The 21,955-nt window shown below is 38.5% G+C and overlaps 1 protein-coding gene across 6 annotated transcripts; it reads left to right on the forward strand.

Annotated features, from left to right (window-relative positions):
- The first annotated feature begins 1,434 nt into the window (after positions 1–1,434).
- LOC146663403 (actin-binding LIM protein 1-like) lies at positions 1,435–20,583 on the forward strand. 6 transcript variants are annotated; one of them, XM_085416159.1, is made up of 21 exons: positions 1,435–1,485; positions 7,162–7,305; positions 8,983–9,166; positions 9,259–9,368; positions 10,981–11,107; positions 11,277–11,370; positions 11,841–11,928; positions 12,098–12,156; positions 12,317–12,373; positions 12,864–12,941; positions 13,629–13,811; positions 15,078–15,107; positions 15,253–15,382; positions 15,506–15,595; positions 16,294–16,344; positions 16,672–16,730; positions 17,159–17,204; positions 17,299–17,363; positions 17,558–17,632; positions 18,551–18,631; positions 18,780–20,583. In XM_085416159.1, exons 1-21 carry the CDS (start codon positions 1,473–1,475, stop codon positions 18,891–18,893), a joined length of 1,878 nt encoding a protein of 625 aa, XP_085272285.1. In that variant the 5' UTR covers positions 1,435–1,472; the 3' UTR covers positions 18,894–20,583. The 6 variants fall into 6 exon arrangements, with proteins under 6 accessions (XP_085272285.1, XP_085272280.1, XP_085272281.1 ...); XM_085416154.1 differs by lacking the exon at positions 15,506–15,595; XM_085416155.1 differs by lacking the exon at positions 15,506–15,595 and having other exon boundaries at positions 16,297–16,344.
- The last annotated feature ends 1,372 nt before the right edge of the window (positions 20,584–21,955 follow it).

Consider the following 21,955-nt stretch of genomic DNA (forward strand, 5'->3'; position numbering starts at 1 on the left):
ATAATTGAAGACGGTCAACTCGCAGAGGTTCTCTACTTGATTCCAAAGCAGTCCATAATGGAGCAGCTACCGTTCCTCAACCCTAACGACTACATTCTGTGTGAAAAGCTGGCAGGTATACCTGCAGAGCTGTCAGGTAATGACTCGTTACTTCATTAGGTGTTAGCTATTGGTCGTATCTTTTGAAAAATGAGCTGCTGCTTGATATTTCCCTCAAGTTTATAAAGTGGTATAACGTTTTCTCTAATCCATACTGGGTCAAAATTATAGATACAGACATAAACCCCTAACTAATATTTAGTTAAATGTTCCTTAGCAAGTTGTACCTTGGATCAGATGCTTTTGGTATCCATCAACAAACTTCTGACACAATTCTGGCTGAATATTTGACTGATAGAATAGGTAGAGTTAAATCAATTGGTTTCTTGGCACAGACACGGCTTTTAAGCGTAGTTCACAAATTGTCCATAGGGTTGAGGTCTACATGCACTCATGATGACTGCATGCATCACAGTTTCAGTCATCATAAGTCTGCACAACCCTTGCTGTGCACATCTTGAAGCTGAAGTTTATTGAGCAACACAAGAAAGTCCTGAAACATCACAGAAGACAGCTAAAGTGTATAATGACAGAATTATTAGTTGGTTTTAGAAAAGGTTAAACATCTGAAGCCTTTGCCAGAAAACATCAAACAGACTTTGAACAGTTCTGGAAACAAAATCTGGGCAGTGGAACAAGGTGATCAGTGTTTATTGATGATGTATCTGCTGACAGAAGAAGCAGGATAACTTTTGAAGTACACAGGACGATGCTCTCTGCTCGGTTTCAGACAAATGCTGCAAAATTATTTGGACATTGCTTCACAGTGCAAATGGACAATGAGGCATGGCTTTTGCAGCGAAGCGCAAAAGCAAAATAAGAGTTTGGTGTCAAAAATGCACTTTTCTGAACACAAGAGCCAATTTAAAATAAACTATTAGCCAAACAGGCATGCAGAGATCCCCCAGGAACGTTCAGTCCCAGAATGATCTGACAGTCCCAGCTGCTGCACCAGTGTGATTGTTTTTCGAAAACAATCAAGTAATCCTGATATATGATCATCATTTATGTAATGCCGACATAGAAAAGTTTGTATGTTTTTCCCTCTAAAAGAAAACCCCAACACTAATACTTCAGAATAACACACAAGTGCAGCAGCGTTATATTTCAGAGAAACAATTACATCGTTGCAGTGAGCTCACATTCACATACTCTCCCCCTCGGAATGGATGAGGTCATAGATTAGAAGCACAAGAGAATTTAATGGCAGTCCTGCTGTCCTCTGTCATTGACACACACACACACACCACACACACACAAACACACACCCCTGGCCTTTGTGTTGTGGAACCACCCCTTTCTCTTGGACCAGCAGTCCAGTTAGTGCCTCTCCTCACTCACGCCGTGAACTTCAGCGCAGAAGAACAGAAACCATGAAACAGAAAGGTAGACATTTTCACGTGTGTTTGTGTTTGTGTATAGGTAACAAAGAAAGGAAAAATGTCTCCTTGTGTATATTTTTGGTTGTCTTTTTATATTTATGAGATGTTATTTGTGTTGAGTCAAAGTTGGATCCGGATGACACTTTTGGTTCTGGTAGTAAAAATGAGAAATGTGACGTTTTCATTTCAGATAAATTTATCACTGAACACCTACATCTATGCTAGATTGACACTGTGCATGTGTAAAAGTGTACGGTGAAAAGTGCAAGTACAACTGTTACAATAAAAGTAGAACATAGTTGGGAAAGAACAGCATGTGATTTCAGAAATACCTCTGAATTAAGCAGCGATTAGCCCACTGTGCAGCAACAAGGAGCACTCAGATGTGACTAAAATGTGGAGGTGACTCTTATCAGAGTGAGGGTATTCTGTCTTCCACAGCAGCAACAAGAAACATCTATAAATAATTTAAAGACATTCAACTAAATGAGCGGTTATTTGTATAATATTCTCACACATGGTGCTCTCTACTCTAGAAATTCCCATTGCTACTTTGCTCCTACTGAACCTGAAGTAATTTGAAGGGTTACACTGATTTTACATCTTTGTAGTGTTGGAATCACAGCCTGAGTGCTTTAATACAGCCTCTGTAGAGCGCAGGTAGGGTGCTTTTAAATCTGTCTGCCCAAGATAATGATGGCATCACAATACACTGCAAGACTTTGATTTGTAGTACATTACAATATCTGTGAATATGAAAAAACAGCCTTAAAAATCCAGATTAGAAATGTAAATATTCCCTGCATCACAGTTTTATTTAGGTTTAGTAACGTGTCACTTAAGTAGATCTCTGAGCTAAGGCAAAAACAGATTTTGTACAATTCTAATGAACTTGAAAGTCATTGCCTGGTATAATCACCTTTATTATTTAACACAGCCTGAACTCTGTTAAGCAAGTTTTCTCGTAATTTATCTAAGTAGTCTTCAGGAAAGTTTCTCCAGGCTTCTTGAAGGACTTTCAAAGCTCTTTTTTGGCTCTTTGTAGGCTTTCCTATTTTACTGCTCTTTAAAGATGATCCCACACTGCTTCAATAATGTTGAGGTCTGGGCTCTGGGGAGGCCACCGTGTGTTTTTCTATCCGAGTACTGTATGCTTTTACTGTTGGCAGTGTGTTTGGGATCGTTTCCACGCTTAAAAATGAGGCAGTTGCCACTCAGAGGCTTTCCAAATGGTATTAGAAGGTAGATCAAAATCTGATGTTACTTATCAGTATTCATAATTCCATTAATTTTCATAAGATCTCCACCACCACTGGTTTTACAGCTGTCTGGAGACACTCGCTGTTGTACACTGTTTTATTATCAGAATTCTCTAATTTGGACTCATCACTTCATCAGAGCTGTTGTCAGATACTTTTTAGATAATGTTTTAGGCCTGCAACATCTTCTTTTGTCCTCCACTTATCCAGTTTCCTCATGTTTTTTAAGGTCACATTGATATGCCAAATTTCCAGCTAACAGCTCTTTGGGAACCACCTTCCTGATATCGCCAAAAGTTAATTCTGTCCATGTGGACGTTGTGTTTTCAGTGGGAGAAACGTTTCGTAACTCATCCAAGTGACTTCTTCAGTCTCAGCTGACTGCAAGTTTCCTCAATCTTATAAACAGTACATTAATGACTGAAACTAGCACCACTGAAGGAACAGTGGGCTGGGAGGTCATTTCCTTGATCATTATTCAAGGATCAACTTTTGGGGAATTTCTTACCTGGATGATTGAGCATCAAGACACCTTACTGATACAAAAATACTACTTTATGCCTGTCAAACTGTGTTACCTTTGGCATTTTTCACAGATTCGGCTAAAGAATTTTCAATGTTTCATAGGTCAGTTTTAAATGACAAATGAACCAATGTCCAAAGGAAAACTTTGAAAGAGCTTCAAAAAGCCTGGAGAGCTATCGTTCAAGACCACCTTAAAATATGATAAGAAAGTTTGACTCCTTGTAAAGTGATGAGCGGTGATGAAATGATAGGCAATGAGACCTTTGCACATTATTTATTATTGTGCAAATTATATGTTATTAAAAAACAAATTCAAAGTCAGGCATTAAGGTTACTCGGATGAAGTCCCGAAGCTGATTTGGAAATGTATTTGTTTGACAATAGAGTTCTAAGAACCACTGAAGTTTAAATCTTCTGATGCCATTTTACTTCCCCCTACGTACATAAAAACTAAGCATACCAAAAATAGATGCTCCCATACTCCTCTCTCACACACACACACACACACACACACAGATACAGATTTTCATAGCTGGGCTGTGTGCGATTAGCTGTTCGGCTCGGGTTTCTCTCCATTTGCTGTCTTTCTAAATCTACCGTTTGCTAATACTTGACACATATCACATATCAGCTTCAGATTCTGGAAGAGATCAAGAAAGTGTGGGAGGGCATTAAAAAGCTTTCCATCTGAGGGCTTCAATCATTTTTTAGTTTTACCATTTAAAAAAAGACAATTAAAAGCACACAAAGGGTGCATATACTTCAGTGCAGGATGACACCACACAGTGCAGAATAGTACAGCTAGACCTGAATATATCCATCATCTAGTCTCCAGCAAGAACAAAACTTAAAGTATTTCTGACTTTAAGACAAGTGAATTGCATGAATTCGTGCTGGCAGAACATCTCTGTCATTAACAAATGTCTGAGGCGCTCTAGGACAAAGACCTGTTTCAATAGTTGTTACTGTCCTATGCCCTAATTGATGGGCTACATTCCAACTAGGATCATCCCATCTGCTCTAACACTCCAGATTTTTATGTTCAGTTTTGTTCCATAACATTGGGATAGATTTTTGATTGATAGGCTTTTTCATAACTGTTGTGCTAAATAATGTACATTTAACCATAGTGTCTGTACAATGAGCCTTTGAGATATGGTCCCTAAATGTCGCTTGTTGCCATAGTAAGAAATCTCTCCTGGTGCGGGGCAGATCGGAGCCACATACCAGCGGTGCTTGACTCACTTCAGTAACATTCACAAGCCCGTGCAAAAAACATTTCACCTTCAAGTCTGCACAAATCTTTCTGTTTGAATCAAATAAGTTTAGACCCAGCTCATTGAAATTAGTGTGACTAATAGTATCTGAGACAGATTTCCAGTTAGTGAATTTAATAAGAGTGTGTATGTGTGTGTATTATGGAGCACTGTTGACTTTTTGGTTGCCAGCAGTATATGAAAAATGAAATTCATGTGTCTATCTCTTTGTATGCAGAGTGTCCGATTACTGGATGACAGACTGCTCTCGACACAACACATTCTTTCCTCCCTCTCCTTAGATAATCACATTAAGGACGTTTCAAGAGGCTGTGATTAGATTGTACAGGCACGCTGGTGCTGCCATTCAGAAAGATACAGGAAGAGAAATTATCTTAAGAGTTTTAGTAAGATATAAGACAAAACTTTGCACAAGGGCCACTGCTCTTGTACATTATACCTACTAAAAGTGTTGTAACATTAAAATTTTTATGTTTCCATGGGGGAAAAAAAGTTTTGTGATGTTGTCTGACTTTTGTGGGGTAATATCCACCTGGCCAGCCTGTATTCAAAGTCTGTGGATGTGTAATTAAGCCAAAACATAGTGCACATGTACCCAGTTCTGAAAAAGCTGGGATGCTGTGTAAAAAGTAAATATTCTCTTGTAAATAAAAAGAGAATGCAATGATTCTGCAAGTCTCTTAAATCCATATTTTATCCACAATAGGACCTAGAAACATATTAAATGTTTAAACTGAAAAAATGTACTGATTTAAGAAAAATATTAGCTCATGTTGAATTTGATGGCAGCAAAATATCTACAACAAAAGTTGTGGCAGGGGGTGGGGGAGTAACGTTGCCCCATTCTTGTCCGATACAGGATTCTAGATGCTCAACAGTGCCGGGTCTTCTTTATTGTATTTTTTGTTTCATGTGGTGCCAAATGCAGTCCAGACCACGCAGTCCTAGACTGCACATAGGGTGGTATGAAGCCATGTTGTTGTAATAGATGTTTAACTTTGTCTTGCTGAAATATGCAAAGCCGTCCCTAAAAAAGACGTCGTCTGGATGGTCCCCTGCTTGGTGTTCTTCCAAGAAGAACTTTTCCAAGAACAAATTTTGATCTATCAGACCACAAAACAGTTTTCTGCTTTGCCTCAGTTCATTTTACATTAGATTTCCCTCAGAAGGCAGCTTTTTGGATCATATTCATAAATGGCTTTTGGATAATACACCCTTTAGCCTACATTTGTGGATGGCACAGTGGACTGTGTTTACAGACAGTGATTTCTGGAAGTGTTCCTGAGCCCATGCAGTGATTTCCACAACAAAATCATGACTGTTTTTAGTGCAGTGCTGCCTGAGTGTCTGAAGATCATGAGCAAACAAATACTTTCCAGCTTTGTCCCGTGCGCACAGAGATTTCTCCAAATTTTTGAAAGTCTTTGATGATGCTGTGTAACGTATATGATGAAATATTTAAAATGTGCACAATTTTATGTGAGGAATATTAGCTCTGCCACTCTAAGAAGCTCTTTTAACCCAGTCATGTTAAATACTTTGTCGAGAAATGTTCTTACAGCCTTTTCTTTTTAGTACCAACTTTTTAAAATGTTGCTACCATTGTATTCAAAATGCATATTATACCTTTCATGAAATAGTGCAATATTTTAGTTCAAACATCTGATATTTTTCTTTGTTCTAATGTGAATAAAATACAGGTTTTACATACTACACAGAGTCCGAACCTTTCAGATTTGGGTTGTATGTTTATCTCAGTTATGTAAAAGCTGAACTGACTGGCTGACAAGATTAACGTTATGAGCTGTTCAGGCAGAGCAGGATAAATTCCTCCTATGGATGAAAAACGATGATGACAGAGATGATTGCTTTACAGTGACTTGTATTAGAAAATGAAGTAATGTTGATTGTCATGTAATGGCACTGTGGGCGTGTACATTTGTGTACATATGAGGGGCACAGCGACACATTTTGTGTTTTAACCTCACTGGTTTGCATGGCTCCAGGGAATTAGGTTTAACCAACTGGTTCTAGACAAATAGAGTGGGAAAATAGAGTGAAACCTGTGAGAAAATAAGTAAGTCCTTTAATGATACTCTTTATTTCCCTAAAATTGAACTCAGTTTTATTATGTTGCTAATGGTTGATAAAAAAAAAAAAGACATGATCATAAATGGGAGCATTTAAACTAGTGTTCTGAGAACCACTGGTGTACACCGTCCTAACAAGTACTGGGCAAGTTGCCTTAAATTATCTGAGGACATTCATGGTTCCCACAGGATGAATTCTGGATCAACAGGTCAAAATTTTAGTTCGTCCAATTACTTTTTAAAACACCTGCAAAAAAAATGGCCAGTCCTCATCTCGTCTTAAGCACTTATTAGCAAATGTGAACATGCTATGTTGCTAAACATGTTCACAGACTTTTGTGTCTGTGGAAGTTTCCTCTACCAACATGATGTTGCGAATATTAGTTTGCAAATAATTATGGAAGACTCTGCAATGCACAACTCTGTTGCATACAATAGACAAAAAAGAGCAGTGTAAAGCAGCAAAACTATAGCAGTTAATCGACTGATCAATACTTAACTAATTTATTTATATCTTGTGTTCATGTAGTACTACACACCCAGGATAGCTGCCACCCCTGCCCTCCAGCAGGGAAGAACGTCATCTGCTGCTTCAGGTGTGGGGAGTCATGCAGAGGAGAGGTGCTGCGTGTTCAGAGCAGCTACTTCCACATAAACTGCTTTACATGCAAAGGTGAGTGTTGATGGAAGGACACCACTGCACTGGTATTACTGTCCTGGTAACGCAGCACTCGAGTTTTAGGCTGAAAGAGGAATCTGTTTATAACAATGTTCCTGATTGTCATTTCCATTTCAGTCTGGCTTTGTCTAACCAGACAGTGATGCAATTTTCCTGAGGACAACAGGCCAGTAATTCAGCAGTCTATTGTGAGAACCACCTGGGTTGTCAAATGGCCAATCAGTGGTGTTACTCTGCTTCGTGGAAAACATGCAGTGCTTCCTCTGCAAGCAATTGTCCCCACTAATAAGCTCTGACAAGCTTCTAGTGTTGTTGTCCTTTCATGTCATTGTGACGATGTTTACAGCGCAGGGGAAACAAAGAGACTTTCAGAGAAGAGAAGCTTGCAGTACGGAGAGAGCAGGGCGAATGAATCAATGTCTGACTGTCAGAAATGTGTCTATCAGTGTTACACTGCAACACATTGCTGTTAAAATACAGGACATTTTAAAGTAAAGTAACCACACACTGTTACTGTTATTGTTCTTCAGTCAGTCTTTTTTGAGTCTGTTGCTTGCAAAATCATACCACTACCTCATTTCGTAAACATATCTCATACAAAAATTCAAATGTCAGGAAAAAATATTGCAGTGAGCCAAAGAGGTAGTAACTCTGGTCAGCAGCTATCCCAGTAGTTTCACATGAATGTTAATATTTATGTTAAAGTAAATCTTGTGTCATATCAGATGTGTTGTGTTTAGCGTTTGATTGTATAAGATGTGTGATTTATTTTTCAGCTGTTTATGTGGCCAAGGACAGTGTTAAGCTTTCGCCAACTTGGTGCCAGTAAAATATAATATCCTTGTTAAAATGCAGTGAATTAGGGCTGTTGATATTTTGTGGAGGACTGTCATTATTTTTGTGCAAATTTAAAGAAATTTGCACAAAGTTTCTATTGATTAAAAAAAATCTCCTGCTTTGAACATGGAAGCAGGGACATGTTCAAAGATGGTTGAATTCAAAATAGCATAATTTGGAACTTGTTTACATTGTTAGAGAGTAGCAGGCGGACAGGAATAGAGCAGCACAAATCTGTCCTTGGCATTGTGTGCATTCTGTTGTGGCAGGCGCAGCAGGACAGGTTGGATGCTGCAGTATCAAATAACTAATAACAAGCAGACAGACAACTCTATATATCGCCTGTAAACTGGCACGAAGCTGATCAGTACACACGCACAATGTTTACATTGTGTGTAATGCACAAAACCACAGAAATGTTTCAGGAAGCCTTAAAAATCAGAGGGTCAGGGAGCAGAAATAGCCGATGCTTTATTAACTTCCTACTGTGACAACATCAAGAGTGAAGGTGACACTTTACGTTAGCTATGGTCTGAAAACTAAACTAAAGGGCAACAGAGTAAACAAATGCACAAAGACAAAGGGAAAAGTAAGAAATATTACTTTTTAGACCAACTTAAAGTGGCCACTTTGGGGTCAAAGGTTTGATGGGTTTTGATGAAAAAGATGTCTGCAATGACTTAAAGATAAATGGGTCAGGCAAAGTCTCTAAATAGAGCTGGTAATAATCCTCTTTGGTGTCATCACTAGCTTTTACATCACTAACTTGTAACAGTCTTGATATAAAACATTGTAATATTGATCAGATCTTTCTCTGAATGTGTCTCTGTGCAGTGTGTGGCTGTGATTTAGCTCAGAGTGGCTTCTTCATGAGGAATGGGGACTACCTCTGCCCGCTGGACTTCCAGCGACGTCATGGCACAGCTTGCAACAGCTGTGGAGAATTTGTGGAGGGAGAGGTGGTTACGGTGTTGGGGAAGACCTACCACCCAGCCTGCTTTGTTTGCGCCATTTGCAAGTAATCTTAAAAAATATGTTTGGGAGGTTTTAGTTCTACATACATGTCTTACAAATCTGTGGTATAAGTGTGTCTCTTACTTTGATTCTCAGACAGCCTTTTCCTGCTGGGAATTGTGTCACCTTCATTGGAAGAGACTGCCTCTGCCAGCGCTGTATGGAACCTGTGTCGCCGTCTCCAAACGCCACCAGCTATTCCAGCAGTAAGAGCATTCCTGCATACTCTCTAAGCAGTGTTCATATCAAAATATTTAAAAAATATATCAAAGGTTTTGATCCCTTGTAGTTTTAATAAGACAGTGGATTATACATTGAACACTGGCCAGCTGTGGGTCTTCTGCCAGCTGCTTGTGTATTTAGTCTATCCTGTCTTCAAGAGTCATTCAAGGTCAACATCTGTTAGCAAACAGGAAGTTTAAGTCTTCACTTTTTTGCAGGTAGCACATCAGACTCTCCTGTGCTTGTGTAGAACGAATTGGATAACAAAAGTATTTGGGATCATTCATGAAATCTGCATGTAAGAGGGGGAAAGAAATCAATCATCAATTGTAAGCCTTTTCTGTGTCTGGGTAATGTCACCTTTCTTATCACTATGACGGCTACACAGTGTCACTAAATCCAGTCTAATACCCGCCTGCAGCTGTTGTGGATTTCTTTACAACCCTTTAAGTTGACTTTCCTTCATGAATCCAGTCATCCTATTGTGAACCTGCCAGTATGAAGCAAGAGATACAGTAAAACGTAACTCTTTACCTCTGCTTGACCTCATCTGTGTACTGATTATAGATAAATGGGGGATAAATCGGGGATTTGGACTCACAAAGCCTCTGGACTAAGAGGATCTCTCCGCAGGAGTGTGCGGAAAGGTGCTTTTCTCATGGCAGAGATTCATCAAGCTGCTGGAAACTTCCCTCAGAGATGTTGGTCCATATTGACATGAGAGCATCACACAGTTGCTGCAGATTTATAGACTGCACAGCCATGATCTGAATTTCCAGTTCCATCCCAAAGGTGCTCTATTGGATTGAGAGCCAGCGACTGTGGTCATTTTACTACAGTGAACTTACTGTCCATGTTCAAGAAACCAGGTGAAATGATAAGAGCTCTGATGTGTTTCCTGCTGGAAGCAGCCGTCAGAAGATGGGTAGAGTCAGGTCTTGAAGGGATGGCCATGGTCAGCAACAACACTCATGTAACCTGTGGTGTTTAAACATTACTCAGCACTAAGGTGCCCAAAAATGGAAGCTCAGAGGGGACAGGACATTCTCTGTTGCCTCCCCTAGTTTATGGAATACATTTCTTTAAAGCTCATCTTAACACACATTTATAGTTTCTGGATTTTGACCCAACATTGGTTTTTTTGGTATTGTTCTTACTTTTCATCATTGTCATTGTATTTATTTTTAGCATACCAAATATAAATGAATGAGTTATTATTTTAGGTACAGTTGCCTTCCTATAAGCGCCAAGCAGTCCAGCCATTCCCCTTTGACCTCTGGCATCAACAAGGCCATTTTTCATCCAGAGAACTGCTGCTCTCTGGATGTTTTCTCTTATTCAGATCATTCTCTGTAAACCCCAGAGATGGTTGTGTGGTAAAATCCTAGCAGATCAACAGTTTCTGAAATACCCTTTCCTCACTGTGATGCTTGGTTTGAACCTCAGCAGGGTGTCTTCACCAAGGTCTACATGGCTAAATGTCATGTGATTGGCTGATTAGATATTTTCATTAATGAGCAGCTGAGCATGTCTAATAAGTTGAGCAGCTGCCTTCTAAGTGACCACTGAGTATAAACATATATGTTGTGTTTTCAGACTGCACTGGCTGTGGGAGAGACATCAAGAATGGACAGGCTCTATTAGCCCTCGGAGGCCAGTGGCACCTAGGCTGCTTCAAGTGTAAAACCTGCAGGAAAGCGTTGAGCGGAGAATATATCAGCAAGTAAATATAAATGTCTCATTCATGTACTCACTCATTCAATATGCTTTGTCTTCCGCTTCCTTAATCTTTTATTTCTAAATTGAGTATGATATGATGAATGCTGCTAAAATGATGATATAAAAGTTCCACATGTACTGCTGGGTAAGAGTATGTCATGTGCATCTTTCAGGGATGGAGTTCCCTACTGTGAGAGAGACTACCAGATTCAGTTTGGGGTAAAATGTGAAGCATGTCAGAAGTTTATAACTGGAAAACTCTTAGAGGTAAGAGAGGTCGGCTTTCAGCGAAGAGTCTTTGTTTCTTTTTCTGTTGCAGTACATTTTATTACAAACATTAGTCTCAGAAGCCCTTCAGAGATTTAAATCTGTTAAATTCCTCTTTGTAGTCCGTAGCTGCCTGTCTTTAATTTTGCTGAGTGTTCATGCAACTTCTTTCCCTGGAGCGTCGCGTGTGCCGCCACTTCTTCTGTTCCTAAAAAGGTCTAATCACCTGTTTTGAATGTTATCTGTCTATTTAATGGCTATTATCATTTCCCACTCCTAACAAGTGTCCTCCCACTCTAACGACCACACTCTAGGCTGTTAACACCTCATTTAGTCAGCGGTCCAACTACACTGCTGGGCAGACGTAACCTGGTGAACTGCAATGTGATTTCTGCAGCTGTTCATTTCATGCAGCTCCTGCACATACGCAGTCTGTGAGCCACTTTTGTCTTCCTCATTATCTGACTTAGGCTGGGGACAGACATTATCACCCCAGCTGTGCAAGATGCAGCCAATGCGACAGGATGTTCACAGAAGGAGAAGAAATGTATGTGCAAGGTCAGTTTGAGATCGTAGCCTCTCTTTAAATAAACGGCCTGTCTATTCGAGACCAAGAAGCATTTTTGGTCATTGATGAATGCATAAGAACGGTCCTGTTGGTTAAAAACGGTAAAAGTCTTCTCATTTTGGTAAAAGTTGCAAAAATCAATTGTCTCTTCTTTCACAGGATCAGTAATTTGGCACCCAGATTGCAGAGAAACCAGCAGAATGGAGGACAGCTACAGGGTAAGGTTTTTTTTTACTCATTGTTAAACATGTTAGAGGCAGTTTGAGGATTCTTACTATCATTTTCTAAAACAAATATAAGTGATTTTACAAACTCACAGAGCAAAGACTTACTGCAGCTGTAAAAGGTGATTTCTTTACGAGATGTATTCCTCCCCAGGTCGGGAGACCTAAAACGCCCTGTCTTGATTTCTTTTTCCCTCAACATGAACTGAAGGTTAATACTGCGAGCAGGTCTGCGGTTTGCAGTGAGCAGGCTGCGATCTCGTGCTTCGAGATTAACCACACGTGCTTGTTTCACAATTCAATATGACAGACACTTTGCTCACCTGGCTGGTCAAATCAGAGCTTGTTTCATCTGATTCACAGTCTACATTAGATTTGTTTACATTGCACAATGATTAGCAGGACCTTTAATAAGCTACTGCTTCTGAATGAACTTTGTTGGCAGTGTTGCATGCTCGCCTTCACACTTTTTTTTGCCATCAACCACATTGAAATTGGCTGGAAATCTCTTAAATAATCACATTACTTAGTTAAGTGCCTCTATTGTACACTGAGTGTGCCATGGATTGCATTCCTGAAAATAACGCTTGTGTGTGCGTAGATGTAAAGCCATGTGAAAGGCCACAATCAACAGCAAAAAAAGAGTACCGTTTCCAAGGTAGCTCTTTCTGTTGCTTGATTTTTTTCTCTCCCATTCTCAGCAAACTAGATCATCATCTGAAAGCTCCTGTTCCAGGCCGGGCTCATGCACTCCTGGCAGCCCAGGTCGAACCATCTGTGTAAGTTCACAGGCCAGCATTTGCGTCTATGGTGTGTGATTCACCGTGGGTTGATCTGTGTTTGACCTATCCTTTATTTATACAGGGGAGTCGCACGGACGGAGTTTCCCCCTTGCAAAAAAATTCATATTGATGTGAAATGTGGAGGAACACTTAGGGAAATAGAACATTAAAATCAGTAACATAATTCAACAAGTGGTACCTTGACTGATTGGAACTAGTTTCTTGGTGCTTGTTAGGCAAAATGTGATTTTAGTTGTGGCTGAATGATAAAGAATGTCAATGCATCCATAAATTTACTGAGAAAATCAGGGTTCGAATGCATTCAGACCGACTTTGATCACAAAAACTGGTGCTTTCGGTGTAAATCGTTTCCTCCACCCAGCTTTTTATCACCCACAGAAATGAAATAAACTTTACTCCCACCAAAACACTTCAGAATATAAGAAAACTACCTCTGCTGTGCACAAAAGCCTGGAAATCATTTTGCATGTTAAAACAAAAACATTGGATTTTATTCTAGACTAATGGAATCCGCTCACCTCATGTGCCTAAATCGCGGGATTAAAGTTTAATTCCTCCCTGAAATGATGTAATAAGACACCTTTGACCTTTCATAAGACCTAATCTGTTGTGTCTGCTCCTTGTGCATCCTCTTCTCTCCTTTCCTCCCTGTCCTGCTCCCAGGCCAAAGTAGATAATGAGATCATTGATTACAGAGACTTAGCAGCAATTCCCAGAGTCAAGGCTATATATGATATTGAGTATCCTGATATGATATCTTATAAGTCTGTGAATGACCACCCCTCCACTTTGGATGAGAAAGGAAACACACAACACAGCCAAAGAGTCCAAAAAAGTCCTGCAGAGGTAATTACATCCAACGCTCCAACTTGTGTCGAGTGACATGTTTGTGTGTTTATTTTATTTAGGAGTCTAACCAACTACTTGTTTTTCCTCATTCTTGTGTTTAGTTGTATTTGGCCAAGAAAATAAAAACATCTATTGTAAAAACAATTCTTTAGAGGGACAGATCACCCTAAAATGAAATATGCATGTCATTATTGTGGAATGTGGAGCTATTTATCTATTTAGTCTGTTTCACTGTCTTGAAGGAAGCATGCTGTGCAGGGAGGTGGATGCTCATGACAGTGGCAGCAGTAATGACGTCTCTCTGAGCTTAGCTGTAATGTGAGGTAACTGCATGCTTCCTTTAGTTTGGTAGGTGGAGTCAGAGTTCCTACATTAAACTGCTTAAAATTAGATCAGTGGAAGCACCGATGCTGAGGTTTTCCAACATGTTTTTTGGTTCTTGCCATTTAGTTCAGTTGTATTCAAAAGAAGCCAAAACTTGGCAGCTAACATCAGAACAGTCGAGATGGATAAATAGCGCCACAGACCAGAAGAAAAAGCATGTATATTTTTGTGAATTGTCCCTTAGAGTGTGCTTTGAAGCAAGAGTGCTTCAAGTTTAAATTTTTACATTAAAATGGTCCATCAATCCACTTTCATGTGTTTATCTCACATTGAAACATGAATCTCTCGAAAGCTATTAAAGATACAAGCCTCAAATTTTCACTGGTCTCACTTGCCATCACAATGAACCAGAATCTGTAGTTGGGACATATACATCGAAAAATGTCTTCATACGGACTAATTAAAATATGAAAACAATTGAAGAAGCCCTGTCAAGTCCCATATTTGAGAGTGTGCACTAGTTAAAATAAACAACCTTGACATTGCAAAAGACAATTAGTGAGTATTTCTAAACATTCAGATTTCATAGTCATGCAAAAATAAAACACAGATTACTTGTTAACATGAAATTCTTAGTCTAAAAATGAAAAAATTCGTATTTTAATAAACCAATACTCAGATATTTTGAGATGTATCTGTCCCAAATTACAGATCCTGAGTCGTTTTAAAAGGGATTCAGGATTTGATTTTTTTTATAGTTTTTTAGATTTTCATTGTCAAGCATTGCCTCTAAGACTGACAAATGAAGATAAAACACATGGAGAAAACGTATAAACTTTCTAATTTGGGATGGAATCACCCATATGCTGTGTTACCTTCGAATTAACTACGCGATTCAGTGAATGTGCTGATTTTGCTTCTTTTCTTTGTCTGATTTAGTCACCAGAAATCAAAACTGAACCCACAGAGGTAAAACACACTTTTATTAACTTTACTTACAACAGACGCACAGAAATACCATGAAATCTGGTATCATACAGTGTGAGCCAGTCTTCCCTTTAAATCGATTTATTTTCACGTGGAGTTTCAGCTGGCTTTGTTTTCCTCTTCTCAGGAGAGTTTTGAAATAAGAACACGTGTACCCAAATCTAAAAGCCAAGGGCCTTTCGGACTTCATACAATGTATCATCGCCATAGCTACACTCCAACTTCGTCCAGATCACCACAACACTTCCACCGACCAGGTGAGATAACACAAAAGAAGCATACCAACACTCTTGTTTAAAGATATGAAATGCATCCCATGTTCAGCTGTTCTCTGTTTTACCACCACAACTCCTTCTGTCTGCACTTCCCGAAATCCAAAGGGTTCCCGCTTTCTTCCTCTTTATTCTGTGGCAACACTGGCACTTCCCCTCCTTCTCTTTTATATCACACCTTTCCCTCTCAAAGCAAAGGTAAGACCCCTGCTTCTGTGCCACCCTCTTTAAGTCTTCTCCTCTATTAGTGTGTTAAATTGCATTTTGTATTCCTTATTAACCCAAATTATTTAATGGTGAACGCAGCACTGGATTTCATTTGGATGAAGTCTGAAACACAAAAATAATACCAACAAACTATTTGGAACTAGCACGCATGGTTCACTTTATTCTTTGAAACACTGTGCCACCTAGTGGTCAAAATTCAGAACTTAAATTCTGCCTGGTTTAATTATTTTAAAATGGCTTTGATTGATTCGATAAATAAATATTTCAGTCTCTTTACAACTTCACACACAACTTCCTGTGCAGCTGTGGTTATTTATAGCAGCGTTGTGCCTTTGAGTGAAGTTTATCGTGTGCGAACGAGATCTGCCGAGCTTTGATCAGTCATCACTGGTCTGTGTTTTTGTTGTGGTAGATTACAAACTAACTGCCTTAAGGAAACCATTTTTGCATTTTTCATTGCTTGAAATGCTTCCTGATTTTGAGGGTTGATGTTTTCAATTTCAAGCAAGACGCTAGTGTTAATACTAACTGTTTAAAAAACTGAGAATAAAAGTGGAATAGTTTGACAGCCACCTTCCAGAGACATACATTCATACTAATCTAATGTTTCCACTGTGCAGTAGTGAAAAAAATGAAGCATCTGCTAATACTGCATTTTTTTCTGACAGCAGACGAAAGCTTCAACGTGTACAGGAGGGCCCCGATTTATAAACAGCAAGGTACAGTATTTAAACCTGGTATAAGTTATGCTTGAATCACTCAAAATTACATTTAAGTTTCAGTTGTGTTGTTTAAAAGTATGCATTTGTATCTTTGTAAGTTAAGCTAAAGAAGCGACTTTTTATCAAGACCTTAAGATCTTGATAAAACTTTACCTCAAGTCACTACAAGATATTTTAAAGTCAGTTTTGCAGTATAGTTAGTAGTAAATGGCTGAGCTAAGAACCGGAGAAGGTAAATTTTTCTCAGTAGGTCTATTTCGGGCAAAGATCCCAGTCTAAGTGTAAATCGTCTCGTGATGAGCTTATCTGTCTGCTTTCACACAGATCCAAATTCCTTGACATCCCCAGCATCCTCTTTGCCCGGTCGGAACAGCCTCAGCCCGGTAGGACACGCGTTACTAATGCTTAAATCTCACTTTGGAAAGCTTGCATAAGCCTGGTACATGACATTCGTCTAATTGCTGAATTAATTAGATACACACTTTGATTAAGCTTTGTTTTAAAGTCAAATTAAATGAGACACATCTACAAACAAACATTTAATCTTGTACACACACACACACACACACACACACACACACGCGCACACACACACACACACACACACACACATATATATATATATATATATATATATATATATATATATATATATATATATATATATATATATATATATATATATATATATATATACAGTTTATTTATTTTTAATGCTTTTCTATTTGATATATGTAGGCGCTAAATAAACACTTTAGAAAAGGTTATTATATTAATATTGTGAAAATTTTGTTTTCATGTGTTTTCTAAGCCACGGCCAGCTGATTTCTCCCACTACCATGACGACAGATGCAGAGGTATCCATGTAGACAGATGTGGTTAATTACTATTTTAACTACCATTAAAATGAAATTAATTACACTTTGTTGGGATTTACTCTCTCTCTTTCAGACTTCAGGGTATGTGACAGTAACCGAATGGAGTTGGTATTCGAGTCAGTCCTGGTTCCCTGTTTGGTTTGTGGCATATTTTTTTGAAGAACTGGCCTAACTCATTGTGTGAATATATCTTTATTAACTCATATTTCTACATAACCCGCTTTTTAATCATGCATATATTCAGCTTTACTCGCATTTATCTGGAAATAATCAGCAAGTCTTCAATCAGGTCATGATATTTTCCAATTGCATGTGTTTGCTTCATTTTGTAGCTCATCTATGACCATCAGTACCCATTAACACAAATGGAGAGAGGAGTGTCTATGCCTAATTTGTTGGAACCAAATGCAAGTATTATATTTTATTTTATTATATAATTTGTCTTTTAACACACTTATATCACATGAGAGTTTTAGTAGATGCACCTATGGTGTGATTCCAAAAAAGTAAGTTGGTTTGTTCTCGGGTTATTGCAATCACAAACTTGGGTCACCACAGCACCCACATGGTGGTGTGATGACAATACCACATCGGCCTTTTACGGCTGAGGGATATAGCGTCTGGTTCCATAGCAGGTCCTGAAAATATGTAAATACAACCTCAGCTGAACAGCAACATGACACATTACACCATGTTTAGCAACATAACTTAAAGTAATGATAAAGTATGACTTTTTCTGTTGTGATTTGGGTTTTGCTTGGGATCACTGTCCTGCTGCATGGACCCAGTTTTGCCCAAGCTTTAGTTGTTGGACAGATGGCCTCACATTTGATTTTATATAAAGTGCTCCATAACAAATGCTCCAAACATGGCCCAGTGCATTATTGCCAGACATCTCCACTTTGGTTTCATCTGCCCAATACATTGTTCCAGGTGTCTTGTGATTTGTTCAGATGCAACTTTGCAAACCTGAGATGTTTTCTAATTGTACAGCCATGAACTTAAACATTTAACACACTTGAACGCTTCAGACCAGCAAGCTGCCAAAACATCTGCTTTTATGCAACAAGTTCTCACATTTGTTGATGATCAATTAACAAGCGAATACTTACCCACTAAATTTCTATGGAAGCAGTAAGGGTGGACTTGTTATTTTTCACACACTGCTTCTGAACTTTGGCTTAGTTTGTGTTAAACAATGAAACTGTAACTTGTTATGTATTTTTCTTCATCTTAAGTTGTATTTACCAAATTTTAAGACCTGATGAGGTTGTGTAGATTTAATTAATGAAATGTTCTCAAATGGTTTTTATTTGTTTGTCAAGATCTATCCATATGAAATGCTCACAGTTAGTAACAGAGGACGAGTGAAGCTTCCCAGGGATGTTGACAGAACAAGACTTGAGGTGTGGCTTAAATGGTTTTCTTTAAAAAAATAGTTATAAGTTTCACTTAAATGTAATGTTTGAGCTTTATATTAAGAAATAATCAGACAGAATTACTCTGCGGCTTTATGCACAGAAACATTTAGTTCATCCTGCTTTCTTTTTGCAGCGTCACCTGTCCCCAGAATCATTCCTCCAGATCTTTGGAATGGATATTCAAGAATTTGACAGACTTCCACTTTGGAAACGTAATGACATGAAGAAGAAAGCCGATCTTTTCTAATACATGCTGTGAATATGCGATGCACGAGTTCCTTTGAACCTGTATGTTTATTCCAATGTAAAAAATAGCACAAAAAGTAAGGACATTTGTGGTTGGTTGATTTTTCTTCTTTTGTCTTTTTAATTTTTTTGTAACAATTGCATTTGTAGATTCAATAGCAAAATAACTGGTAGAGAAGATTTGGCAATTTTTTTCATGGGCGCAACCCACAGACTGCTCAACCTACAAATACATTTTCTTACAAATGTAGCACCATTTAAGGGAGAACAAACCGGCTTTTCAGCCGCATAAGATTTGTTGCCAAGAAGCATTGTTCAAAGCATCAACCAAACAAATGTCCTTACTTTCTGTACTAAATTTATTTGGCACAGAAATATGAAATGTTTCCCTAAAAACCGGACAGTTCACAATTATCCTGGGACACTGTACCTTTATCACTTTTTTTAGTTGTTCATAGGTTAGAGTAAGGAATAATAGCATAATTAATATTATAATATTCAAAACTTAACCTTATTTATTTGTGTTTCCACGGGCAGCTGTGTATCCTCTAGATTCCCTGCTTATATTAAACAACTCTATATTTTTATTCTTGGAATCTGCTAGAGCAGCTGTTCATGATTCACAGTTTTAAATAATTTTCCTTTCCCTCTCCTTTATGACAACTTTCTTCTGGTTCGTAGATGTCCTCACAACAGATCTGTGCCTGAGATGACAATATTAATACATCATACAGAGCCAAGGGTAGAATAAACTGTCAGTGTTTAGCGGTTTAAAGCCTGAACTTCAGACGCATAGATATTATCGCTTGGATCATTTGAAACCATGGCCTTGTTTAACATGAGCCTCCACCATAGTAACTGTATGCAACACTATATGGACAATAGTATTGGACCATGCCTCTAGGATCACTGAATTTAAGTGTGGTACTGTAATTGGATGCCACTGTTGCAGAAAGTAATTTTGTGAAAAGCCTTCCCTTCCAGATATTGAGTGATCAGCTCTGAGACATTTTATGCTACACTCAGCAGGCACTTTGTTAGTGTCGCTCAGTTTGAACTTCAGCAGGTCATGTTCACCAGCGGTCCCCAACCAGACCGGTGTATGTTGGACAATATTTTCACGGACCGGCCTTTAAGTGGTCGCGGATAAATACAACAAAATAAAACCAGTACCAGTACCAAAAAAGAAGAAGATTTATTCATAACACACGAGAAAAGACCCAGGGAAACAGAGTTAACGATAAAAAAATAAAGATAAAAACCCCGAAAACCATAAATTTCACACCCGAGCCTCAAGTCTCATGGCCCCGTACCAAACAACTCATGGACCACTATCGGTCCACGGCCTGGGGGTTGGGGACCGCTGATCTACACCATGCCTAAATGCACTGAGTTGATGCGCTGTGATTGGCTGGTTAAACGATTGTGTTACCGAGCAGAAGAACAAATGTACCTAACAAAGTTGCTGGTGAGTATATAAGTAAAACATAAGTTTGCTGGTGAAAGAAACTGAATATGATGATGATATGTTTTCCTATTATGTTTATAGAATTTAACTCTGTTTCATACCCAGTGATATAACAGAAGTACTGGCATGCTGCAGGAATTCCTCAGACCTGAATGGATCCTTTATGTAAATCCCATTGATTTTGTTGTGGCTACTTGTTAACTGTTACAATCAAGCTCAAAATAAAGTCACTGATGCACCATGAGCAAGTAGCCTGCGATGAATATAAGTTCAGTTTTCAAACAAAATCTGAACAGTCTGCTTGCTTTTTTCCACAGCAAGTAAGCAAACAAAGAACAGAGTGCCACTCAGTTGAATTTCAATGTAATTCTATTTATGTTCTTTAGGGAAAACATACGGCATGGACGATGTTACAAAAACCAAAGGAAGACAATTTTTAAACACTAATTGGGGAGATGGGAAACATCAGGGAACACAGCTGAACAGAATCTGACTAACGAGACAACAAAACCAAAAACAGCAAAATAAAACAGGAATACACATTTGACACATTGACAACGTTGAGTCCACTGTCAGAGGCCATAAGTAATATTACTAACCCTCACTAGTTCTGTTTCTGTACTGTGACGAGTTCTGAAACCTAACTGAACTCTTCAAATATACCATTCCTCTGCAGATAATTGGTTAACTGTTTTACAACTACTTAAGAATTTTTGACATAAAATTGACATAAAAGTTTAATTACTGCCATAATAAAAGCCTGTGGTACAGAGGTCGTTAATAAAGACAGCATACACATATTCAAGACAGAAGCATTAATTAATGGTAAGACGTTTTTAAGCAGTCTTGTAGGAATGGGGTCTAAGAGACAGATTGATTATCTGCAGGAAGTAATTATACAGTTTGTGAAGGTTCTCAGTCATCCAGGTCATCGTAGTCAAAGGAGCTTGCAAAGAAGTCCAGACGCTTTTCTTTGCAAGCTCCTTTGACTAATTATACAGTTGCACATACTGTTCTTGAGAACTTTATACTTGGGCAAAACTAGCAGGTCTAATACTGAAAAGAAAACTGTAAACGCCTATTTTAAATGCAAAGAATACAGATGATTAACCATTTAATGCAACTGTCTTTTTTTTATTAGGAAACATCCACAAAGCCAAAAGAGCGATTTAAAATCTAAAGAAGAACATTTGGTGAAAATGCCCTCAATGTGTAACTGTAAGCACAAAGAGCACTGAAAATGCTGTTTTTGGCCAAATGGGAACATTTTCTTACTACCATCTTCCTGCAACTTTGAAAAGCAGCTGCACTAAAAGCATGTCGTTGTTTTTTTTTGTTTGTTTGCTTTTTATGGACAGAGTCGACTGCCGATGCAACCTGAAATTGGTTTGCAGCCTTTTAAAGTGATCCTTCAAAATCCTTTATGTTTCTATAAAAATTCCTTAACTGGAACACCTGTGCACACATGCACACCTGGGGTTGTGTATCTCTTTTTCAAAGGAGATCTGACCAAGAAGCCATGCTTTATTTGCACTTTATTATTAGACACTTTATTTATATAAAGGGTCCTTAAACATTTTTACAATTCAAGCTAC

The sequence above is a fragment of the Rhamphochromis longiceps genome, linkage group LG8 (genome assembly GCF_057381845.1).
Source record: "Rhamphochromis longiceps isolate RC_006_pf linkage group LG8, R_longiceps_female_GT1.1, whole genome shotgun sequence".
In the NCBI taxonomy this organism is placed as follows: Eukaryota; Metazoa; Chordata; class Actinopteri; order Cichliformes; family Cichlidae; genus Rhamphochromis; species Rhamphochromis longiceps.